Source organism: Gymnodraco acuticeps, unplaced genomic scaffold (genome assembly GCF_902827175.1).
Source record: "Gymnodraco acuticeps unplaced genomic scaffold, fGymAcu1.1, whole genome shotgun sequence".
NCBI lineage: Eukaryota > Metazoa > Chordata > Actinopteri > Perciformes > Bathydraconidae > Gymnodraco > Gymnodraco acuticeps.
Window position 1 is genome coordinate 959,153 of NW_022991340.1, and position 11,317 is coordinate 970,469.

Here is an 11,317-nt window from a genome sequence, read left to right on the forward strand (position 1 = left end):
ACTTGGTTTGTGTTTGATTAAACTTGGTAGGGCTACCGAGTTTTAAATGTTGTGTCAAAATGCTTGAAAAGTGTGCGTTTAAATGCTAAAACGATACAATTGTTTTTTAGTCCTATAAAACATAAATCGGCATTGAAGGCCTAACCATAAAACACCTGGCCCGCCAATGATGGGCATAGTGTAAAAACAAATAGAAAAACTTTGCAGCACATGCAAACACATAGATGGAAAGTGAAAGACTTACAAGGTAGTGATTGACAGGCTAAGGGAGTGTTGTGAAACAAAGTGCTTACAAGATTAAGGTAATAGATTCAGTTCCAAGAGAACAAACTGTTGCTTAAACTTTACCTGTAGGATAGAAGTGTCTGTTAAATGAGAAGATGGAAATTGAGTGAATGCAATCTAATTCAACTAGGCCAATCTAATTCTTTTTACACCATTATGATGAAATAAACATTTGGAAAGACACTTACGGAATATAACGATTTTCATGGCCATTTTATTGAAGGCCCTTTTGCCGTTTACTCCCTTCCAATTGATCCTGCGTGCCACGGTGCAGTAATCATTCTTGCCAGAATATTCCACACAACCCTCTTAGTGTCCACCCCTCCAACAAAGGAGAGCGAAGTCGCCTAGGTGGAGAATGGAAACTGAACTGAATATACATGTCAACATTACTGCAACAAACTCAAAGACAAACAAGGCTAACATTTTGTATTGAGCATATGAAAACATGTCCCATAAAAATACTTACAAGATTTGTCTTCATTCTTTCTTTTAGAGTGTTGCGGGGCCACTCTTCGAAACGCTCCAATTCCCCATCGCTGTGGAGGGGGAATTGGAACTCTTCGGGCATCTCGTAGGTTGGGGCATGCAGGCCTGATCCTACTTTCGCCATCAAAATGTCTAAAGTCCCTGCTAACTGGTTGACCTGCTGCTTAATATTTTCTAGCAGCAACAGGCCATGCAGCTCTGCAGCTGAAATAATGTGGAAAAATAAAGATATTTGATAGGGCAAGACCATATAATGCTTAGTCAGTTAATAGAATTTTGATATCACTCCTAAATTAAAAACTTAGCCTAACCATTCAAAATATACTAGTATAGGGGAAATGTGTGTGGGTTGGATTCGCAGAGTAACTCAAGATACAATACTATCACGATTTGTCTTACCTGTGCAGGGAATCGGGCCACTATCACCCCCAACCCTAAATGTGGGCCTGAAGACATGCTCATTTCTGGGTGTTGTGGGCCTCATTAATTGTGTGAAATGACCCCTGCCTCCTTGGTCCCGACCGTCGCTGGCTATTTGGCAAAAGGAAAATCAATAGTGATTAGCAGATTATAAATAAATAAGAAAATAAATTGGCAACACAAACATATAAACTAAAAGACTGTAATACTTATAAGACTGGTTTAAAAAATATACAGTATTTATATGTTTTGGTATTTGACATCATTTGTCTAGCATTGAATTAAAGGATTTATAGGTTCAACAAAAAAAATATTCTTACAGTATAGCTTTGCATATGCACATACAGTGGGGAAAATATGTATTCAACGCATCAACATTTTTGTCAGTAAACGTATTTCCAATATGGCTATTCACAGAAAATGTTGACCAGACTTTGGTATTAACTCAAGAAATCCTGAGTAAATACCAATGTCTTGTCAAAATTTCCTATGAATAACCGCATTGGATCTATGTTTACTGAATCAAAATTATGCATTAAATACTTTTTTTCCCTACTGGTCGACATACTTCATGATGCCATTGATTTTGGTAGTGTGTGGGCCTAAAATGGAGAATTATGTATTAGAATAGTTCTATGTACACTTCAGGATATGTATTTGCACTAAAAACTCACCATTTAATGTGGACAATTCAGGGTAACTGAAATCTGGACTCATAAATGGTGGATGTCTTTCAGGTGGAGTAACTGTGAAAATGCCATTGCCTAATAGATGGTGGACAGCAACAGAAAGTGTGAAAAAGAGAGGCAGTGTTGGCAATAGGCAGGAACAGGACTTGCAGTGGCACAGCACAAAGTAATCAACACATATAAGTGTATAAGATAAATACATCAACAGCAATAACATACAGTTGAATCGCCATCTCTCTTAAACTCTTTCAAACAAAAATCAGGAAGGGGTATTTATTGCAGGACTGTTGTAATAGACTGCATTAGCTTTCCCTAGATGTACCTAATAAACTGGCATATAAGTGTGTGTGTGGGTGCATACACACACACACATCTTTATATATATTTTATACATACATTTATGAACCTGTTACATTAGGCTGAAACTTCTTACCAGTTAATGTCTCACCAACAGACCCGAGACGCCTTGTGTTCCAGCTGATGTCGTTTAGGTGGTGTTGGTCATGAGAATTGGCAGCTAATGGAACATATAGAAACATATCAACATATAGAAACGAAACGTGAGGGTGTGTGGAGCCATGAGCGGCCACCATTAAAGGAGCCATGAAAGATAAACTTACAGATGCAGGGTTGTTGTGGTGGTGGTCGTTGGTGGTCCTGAGAATTGGCAGCTAATGGAACATATAGAAACATATCAACATATAGAAACGAAACGGAGTGCACTGGAGTGCCACCAATAGTGGACTCATCATTGTTAGACTTACTGAAGCACGGTGGTGGGATGAAGGGTAACGTCGCAGCATTTTGCAGAATAACACCCCTCGTTTTTTGGGCCACCGGCTCAAAGTCAGTGTCTGATTCGTAGGTTGGGTATCTAGTCAAAACACATGTATTTGAGTGACAAGAAACAATAGTTCTATTATAACCAATAACTGTAACTATTGTGTGCATACTTTGTTCCCCTCCGTTTTCGTTTTCGGGGCTGGTCCTCCGCTTCAGACTGGAGCGCAGCAGTGCCATTATTCAAATACTCCTTTCTTTAATTTTGTACCCAATGTTTTACCTTTCTCGATTACCCAACCCCCACATGCACAAGCACACCCTCCAAATGTTCAGTCTTTTATTCATATAGCACATTACAAGGACACACATGACAGCGAATCTTAAAGCTGAAGTAAATCGATGACTCCATGACACAGAAAAGGCGGCTTCACAGGGCAGGACAGATTTAACTTTGGTGAACAAGCAACACACGAATCAAGAAGCGCTATAAGTGGCTTAACATTTCATTTCATTTATCATAATTAATTAAATACATTTTAAGCAAGATTTACTAACGTAATGTTGTGAATCATTCAGGCTAACTTATGCCCAACAAGATCAGTAAACAGCAAATACTTGAAATATAAAATATACAAATTGAAACGTAAGATTTAATACGCATGTGGGGATGGAAACATACTCGCATAAGTCATTTATATCGACGTCTAAGTTTACTACAAGTTAAACTTATGTTTGTGTGTTACCAAGTTTAATGCCGAATTGAGTCTTCAGCAAACCACTCTCCTGCCATCTGAGCCCGCCTTTAAAAGCACAATGCCTCCACTCACATTAACGTCACTATTCGAATAAAAGTTCAATATTAAAGTTATACGTTAATCCTGCTTTTTACTTGACATACTGTTCCACCTTTAAATTAATATGAACTCTTCAAGGCTGTAACTTGCTCGGCTATCCTATCCACTGGCTAACGCTAACGTTAGCTTATCTAAACTATGATCAACTAACAGAGTTTTGACAAAAAACTTCAGCATTTTGAGTCACTTGCGTATCAATCGACGCATACATACACATATAATACATATATATACCAACCACAAATACAAAATTAGAACAAAAATGTTGGCTATACTTACTTGAGTTGATCATTCTTGAGTGAATTTGCCGCCGGCGAACGTTGGCTGTGAAAACTCAGAGTAGGCTACTTGGATTATGGATAGTGGGCATTAGCGTAATGAAAAAATATTAATCTATCGTTTAATATTTAATTCAATCGTACAATGCCACGTTACTTTAGGAGACTATTTTTGTGTTAAGTTTTTAGTTTTCAATGTTATATTTTATTTTATTTTAATGTTTCAATTCAATAATCAAAGAAATATATGAAGACGTTACACCCCCATATTATTTTTGATTTGTTCCATTCCAATGATTTCTGGCGCTTGCGGCTCAAATACGTATTACGGATCTGGGCCAAATCTGTAAACCAGCAAAAATACTGCACTGCTTGCAAATGGAATGTTTAGGCTGAAAGCTCTATCTGGTGCGGATCTGGCCCACAGTCAAAAAACGTGTGTGAGCTACAAACGGATCTAAAGGCTTTCGTGCGGATCCGGCCCAAAGGTAATTGCTATCTGGGATCCATTCATGTGATGATTCCATTATTGACTCTATTAGAGTGGTACCTGAAGTGAAATATTTAGGAATAACATTATCCAAAAATTATATCAGGAGAGAAGATCTTAATATTTGTAACCGTATCACAGATATGAAGAAATCTCTCAGTCGTTGTAGTTAACCAACGACTGAGAGATTTCTTCATATCTGAGATCTTACTATTTTTGGCAGAGTTCTTCTTACTAAAGCAGAAGGTATATCTAAACGTATTTATCCATGCCACTCATGTTTTGTCTCTTCGGCCAATATTAAAAAAAAAAACTCAATTATTTTCCAATTCTTGTGGAGAAATAAAACTCACTACATTAAAAAGTGTGTTTTAATTGGAACAATTAAAATAAAATGGTTGAAATCTTTTTTGTCCCAGCCAGAATCCATGTGGTTCCATATTCCAAAGGCCATATTTAAACGTCTAGGAGGGTTTGATTTTCTTTTAAAATGTGATTTTGAGGTTAATAAGACTCCGACCAAATTATCAAATTTTCATAAGCAGATACTTCATTATTGGAAAATGATATTTACCCACAATTTTTCTCCTCATGGATCTACTTTATGGAACAATAGAGTGATTATTATAAACAGAAAATCCTTGTTTAGGAGTGATTGGCATGAGAGGGGTATTTTGTTTGTTAGTGATTTACTCGATTGCAATGGTAAACTGCTAGATGTTTTGGCTTTTTCAACGAAATACAATATAACGTGCACTGCTAAAGATTATAACAAAATATGTAAAGCAATTCCTGTACCACTTATTGAAATGATTCATAATACTTTACTGTACTCAAATGTTGTATCAGTTTTACCTAGTTTGGATTTTATTGGCGATACTTGTTACAGGGTGGTTTAGGCTAGGTTGCAGCTCCACCCTGTGGACGTATTGTGCCTGTGTTATATATATATCTGCCTCACGTAATATACCTCCGTTGTATGATTGTCTGCTCAGTGTGAATACACGGCGTTGAGACACAGCCTGACTTGCCTTGTTTATTAATGCACATACATCTACAAACAATACTCTTAAGAATAACAAATCTATTAATGCTTCTTTGAAATCCCACATTTTTCACAATTTGAACAGAGACTTATTTCCACAAGGGACCGATTTAGACACTTTATCTGTAATGGAAAAAGCTCTATCTCATTTTATAAAATGGCCTATTTCTCCTAAAGCAAAAGAAACTCATTTTAAAATTGTTCATAAAATCTACCCGGTTTCTACTTTTTTAAATTCAAGATTTAAATTTGAAGTGGAACCATGTTCCTTTTGTAATTTATCTGATGAATCGTTGGAACATTTATTTTTCTCATGCCCTTTTTCTAAATTGTTTTGGTCGAATGTGAGAGATTGGTTGTTACTTAAATTAACAAACATTCCGGCCTTCAAAATATATCACATTTTATATTATATTGATCATTTGGATTCTCCCATATCTGATTTGGTAAATATAATTATTATTTTGGGTAAATATCATTTACATTGTAGTAAATGGAGAGGAGGCAAGCCCTCCTTTCCCTGTTTCATAAATGAGTTCAAGTCCTTTTTTCTGTCCCTTAGGAAAATACAATCTTGTAACATGTCTATAAAGATTTGTAATGACATTTCCAAATGGTTATTATTTTAAGTAAGCTTAATGCCTCTCAAATGTTTTTGTGCCTTTATGCTTTTTTTCTCTCCCCCTGGCTCTTATTGGATGTATTATTTTTGTCTTATTGTGAATGAATGTCTTGCACTTATGTTGTTAAGTTGATGATATCCTCACCGAGCTTTTGTATGTTTTAAAAATGTTCAATAAAACATTTTTTTTTTTTTAAATAAAAAAAAATCGAGCACGTCAATTTGCGTACACGTAACAGCACCGCGCGTTCATGACAGCATGGACGGTAATGGATTGTTATTATGATGGATTTGATAATATTAACGAGGCGGCAGTTAGCAGCTAGCGGCTAGCTAGTAATTATGCTAATGTAACATTAATCGTTATGTACTTATATTACGCTGTAACAGGATCTAGTGATATATTTAACTTCTGTTAGACAGCTATATGCCATACATGTTTGCATACATTCACAGTAAATATGTATTCAGTATGATAGCTGTCTAACAGAAGTTAAATCCATTTCTCACTTATTCTGACAATGTACTTAACCCCAAATAAAAGAACCGAATAAAAAGAGTTGTTAAATAATAGTGAAGTCACGTTGTAATAACAATAACTCATCTCTCTCGAGTTTTCTTTTTCAGCTTTGCTAAAAGCCACTGTGTCAACTGTCTATCTTGGGCTGCTGTCCGGAGTTGTCCAATATGGCGGACCATCTCGCACATGCGCAGTACCGATCGGGCAGGGGGACGGATCGGGTAGTGACAACATCAACGCGGTTACTGTTTGTAGTCACTTCTCACTTGACGTCTGTCTCTGAGGAACAAAAAGGTAGTGGAGAAGTCAGGATAAAGAGTGGACTGTAGAGAATTATAACCAAAGATGCATTTCAAAGTACGAGCTGCAACAAAAGAAGACTGCAAAGAAATATCGAGAATGATAGTGGTGAGGTTTGGGTTGTTAAGCTGACATGTGACTGACTTCACTTTACTGTGCCGACCTGACTTCACTGTGTGTTGAAACCATAACTTTAGGTTGAACGTCTTTTAAGGTTATTTGTTAAATGAAAGAGCCTCACGCCATTTATTGTATACATATTTACACATAAAGTGTGGTTTTAAACCCCCTTTTTCTCAGGAATTGGCGGTTTATGAAAAAATGCCCGACCAAGTGAAGATATCCCATGAAGGTAGGTAATGCTCCTCATAATGTATTGGACAAACACGGCAAGTGATGGCATCGATAATTAAAACAAATGCTGTGTTTTTCCTACTCTGAATATCAATGTCTGTGAAAGAGCTCTATAGTACTACCAGCATATCAGTTATTATGAGTGCTACTGGGTTTGCATGTTGAAGTGTGACATTGTCTAAAGTGCAGTGGTGGAAAGTAACTACGTACATTTACTCAAGTACTGCACTTAAGTACACATTTGAGGGTACTTGTACTTAACTGTAGTATTTTTATTTTGTACTTCTTGATACTTCTACTGTACTACATTTTGGCCACTACAATTATTTTATTTTACAGATGTATTTACTAGTAACTTTATAATTTTTTTTGGTATAGATTAAACCATTCTTTCACACACAGTGACGTCACGAGCTACCCACAATGCAACACGCGCCATATATATATATATATATATATATATATATATAAATACCCCATTTTTATGGAGGTGCAACTATCCTGGAAGTGCAAATATAAACAGCTAGCTAACGTAGCAGGGCGGGGCGCACTAGTTTTTTTTTCTGAATTAACGACCGAAGAAATCGCTGCATGTCTTCGGATTACATCTCTGGACTTGAGGGGTGTGCTTTAGGTCGTTACCAGCGTAAACTAGAGCTGTGTGGGTTGTCGGATTGCCCTTACAGACTGTGTCGATTTTGGCTGCATCTACGTCTGCATCTACGTCTAATTTCTGGAATACCCCACTTGTCACAATAATATTATCATGCCATTGCATATATGTGGTATTTTAGAGTTGACTAGATATTGATTAAGGCAATAGACTATGATATTCAGTACAGGAAGCTTAGCAACACCTAGACGGTGTACGGCTAAACCCTTGGCCTGCTTGCACCTCGCGTAAAACGGCGGATACCGGAAGTACGGTGTCGCCCTCGGCCCAATACCCGTATGTGTGTGTGAAAGAATCAAACATTATATTTAAGTTCACAAAAACCACAAGTGGTACCAGAAAATTATTGGCAGCAATTTTGCTTTGAAATAATTAAGAGTTTTTCCTGCAAGACCGTTTACTCCTAGTCAGAGGTCGCGTTAACCGAATATTTTCCGTCTATGACGGATTTTTTTGAACAATGACGGACAAATCTGAAAGCAGTCCGTCATTTTGACAGATTAGAACAAACTCGGAACAGCGCCAAAGTTTCCCCGCAGCGAGGCTCCGGTGTTATGCCGTGTTATGCATGCCCTCCAAAAAGGAAGTCATACCGTTTCCAAACCTAACTGTGCCGTACAAATCATTGAAATGTCTGTGAGTTTTGGCTTTACGCTGTGCACGCTCCCGCGAGGTGACTATGTACAATACAGAGGTACCAGGGTTGACTTTTTGAACACTAGTGTAGTTGTACATAGATTTCTACCGGTGTTGGAAGAAGTACTATAGTTTACTTAAGTAAAAGTACACATACTGAAGTAGGAAATGCATTCAATATGTTTATGAGTTAACAACTTAGTCTGCATTAAACCTTCCAATTAAAAGATGTGCAGTAGTTGGTTGTGCTAAAGTCAAATCATTTCTTAGTTTCTTGTGTAATTTAATATTTTGTAGCAGTGTTATTATCTTAGCTTAATAAGAGCAGAGATGCAACAAAAAAAAAGGTTGAGAATTAATTTTTAAATGTTTCAAGTCTTGTTTATGATGTGTCACTTGGTTGCAGATATTTCATATTATTTATAATGTAAAATGTTGCTTTTAGGTGCTTAATCTGTTTGTTTGTTTGTTTACTTTAGAACTGGAGCGGGACGGTTTCTGCCAGAATCCTTTCTTTGAATGCCTCGTTGCAGAAGTGCCTGAGGAGAATAAATCTAAAGATGGTAAAGTGTTGATCAAAGCCATGGTTATCTCCCCCATGTCAGCATGCTCCAAACTTATCGGCATCTTGCACAGATAATAAAAAGTCAATAATGATTTTTTAAAATGCAAAACAAGAAAACAATCCTCTTTATTTGTTGCCATTTCAATGTTTCTGTAACTCTTTCTGCTTGTCTTTGAAGTGCTTGTTCCTTTTTGTTCATGTAGGATTCACAGTAGTTGGATACGCCTTTTACTTTTACACTTACAGTACATGGAAGGGGCCGACATTGTTTTTGGAGGATCTATACGTGATGCCAGAATTCAGAGGTAAACTATGTGTTAAGTACTTCTCACAAATACGTTTTATGTACTGTCTTCGTCTTGCAATTTCTGTTTAATTGATTTGGTAAATGTTTTGTATTGATTTCCTTTACAGGAAATGGATTTGGAAAGGGTTTACTTTGCAAAGTCGCTAAGGTAATAATGTGTTTTCTTTAAAGATTATTTTTGACTAGTACAGCTTAACATTGACAGGAAAGGGAGAGAGTGAGGGGACGACATGCGGTAAAGACTCCCACACATTTGACACACGTTCTGTAAGTTGAGCTAATAGGGCACACCAAGGATGTTTGTTGGCCTCTAAAGCACATTTAAAGAAAAATTGTCCAGTGTGATGAAGAAGAAGACGGCTGTTCTGTTTCTCAGGTGGGGAAGGAGAAGCAGTGTGTGCGGCTGCAGTTATCAGTGCTGGACTGGAATACCCCATCCAGAGACTTCTACGCTGCTAAATGCGCTCAGGACCTCACAGACAGCGAAGGATGGCACCTGATACGCTTTGACGGACAAAACCTGGACAATTTAGCCAATGAGGCTCCAAAAGATTAAATGTCTGCCGAGGAAAAAATTGATCTTGTTCTGAAAACATTTCACTGGTTTTCAAACAGTGCCAAATTAAGCTTCACTAAACCTGGAACCCCACCACCTTGTTTTCTCCTGGTTTAACAATCATGAAAACAAATCTTGTTTCTTATTTACACAACCTACATGAGATCTATATAATTGTAAAACTCATTATTTTATTAAAGTACCTTTGCATTCATGGATTATCTTTGTCTCCTTTCAGTGAAGAATGCTAATTTTGTGTGCATTTACATTATACTATCAGGGTTCTTACGGTCATTTAAAAACCTGGAAAAGTCATGGAAATTCAAAATGCTAATTCCAGGCCCTGGAAAAGTTATGGAAAACAATATTTTTCCCAACGTTTTGGAAAAGTCGTGGAAATGTAACTAAAGTTGCATCAATTACAATTTATATTGTATCTAATTGCCGAAATAGTAATACTATAATGATATTAAATACTGTATCGTATAATGAAACGTAAAATGGCATTTAACTGACTGTATTTGGCTGGTGAGAGATTTTAGTTGCTTTAGCGTGTAGAAGCTAGTAAGCCTATTTGATTGGTTTTAGATAGGCACAACATGATTCATATGCAGACCTTATTTTCCTGTTCCATGTTAAAATAAACAATTTTCAGTGGTACTGCTGACAGAGAGTAATTTTTTTGGTCATGGAAAATTAGGTAAAGGTCATGGTGAAGTCATTGAAAATCATTGGTGAAAAAGTGTATGAACCCTGTACTATATATATATATTTCGGGACCCCCTTGAAAACGAGATGGTGCATCTCAAGGGGTTTATCCCAATAAATAAAATGTCCATATGTACCCTAAATATGTTTGCAACCTTAAAAACAAACACTCATTTTTCATATTTACAAAAACCTGCACATAATTAAACTACCACCATTCAGTGCAGAGTGCTAAAAACCTATTTGCAACTTTCATATCAATATTTGTGAATGAGTGGAAAAAAATAAATATTGCCTTAATCAAGAAATTAGACATAGTGATCTAGTCCTGAGATTATTTCCTACTCTATTTAGTGTCGGTGATGTTGGTTAAAGATTGTGATCAGTTTCCCAACAACACTGGTATTTCACCTAGTCAATCCTAGATGTAACACCAAGTCACTCCAGTAGGTGGCATATTTAACCTCCCAAGCCTGTTTTTCAGGTTTCAGGCTCGAAAATTACATGCCCAAAACAAAGGACTATAACTTAACTTCTAAAAGGGTTATATGAATAATTTATTTTATCAAAGCAAGGTCACATCTGTGAGTTGGATGTAGAAGTGTCAGAATCAATAAAGATGTTTCAGTGTCAGAGTAAATCCAGATGGAACATAGTCAAAAAGTGTAAATTCTTGTCTCCGCCCAAATAAAACCTATTACTTATAGTAAAAACCACCCTTGAATGATGGGTTAGTAGCCTCA

General features: G+C 36.7%; 1 protein-coding gene and 1 long non-coding RNA gene across 2 annotated transcripts; one reads left to right on the forward strand and one right to left on the reverse strand.

Annotated features, from left to right (window-relative positions):
* Nucleotides 1-1,255: 1,255 nt before the first annotated feature.
* Nucleotides 1,256-2,331, reverse strand: LOC117562659. Its single transcript, XR_004571603.1, has 3 exons — nt 2,317-2,331; nt 1,869-1,958; nt 1,256-1,305 (listed from the first exon to the last, which is right to left on the reverse strand). It is a non-coding gene; the product is annotated as an uncharacterized LOC117562659 (long non-coding RNA).
* Nucleotides 2,332-6,681: 4,350 nt separating this feature from the next.
* Nucleotides 6,682-10,085, forward strand: LOC117562679 (diamine acetyltransferase 2-like). The gene is made up of 6 exons (XM_034240545.1): nt 6,682-6,883; nt 7,076-7,127; nt 8,918-9,001; nt 9,207-9,308; nt 9,418-9,458; nt 9,687-10,085. Exons 1-6 carry the CDS (start codon nt 6,821-6,823, stop codon nt 9,864-9,866), a joined length of 522 nt encoding a protein of 173 aa, XP_034096436.1. The 5' UTR covers nt 6,682-6,820; the 3' UTR covers nt 9,867-10,085.
* The last annotated feature ends 1,232 nt before the right edge of the window (nt 10,086-11,317 follow it).

What these genes read in the sequence shown, in the direction of transcription:
- LOC117562679 (XM_034240545.1), top strand. Translation starts at nt 6,821, where the DNA reads ATGCATTTCAAAGTACGAGCTGCAACAAAAGAAGACTGCAAAGAAATA. An exon ending in GGAGAATAAATCTAAAGATG is followed by an intron (nt 9,002 to 9,206) that starts GTAAAGTGTTGA and finishes TTGTTCATGTAG; the next exon opens with GATTCACAGTAGTTGGATAC. An exon ending in TACTTTGCAAAGTCGCTAAG is followed by an intron (nt 9,459 to 9,686) that starts GTAATAATGTGT and finishes TCTGTTTCTCAG; the next exon opens with GTGGGGAAGGAGAAGCAGTG.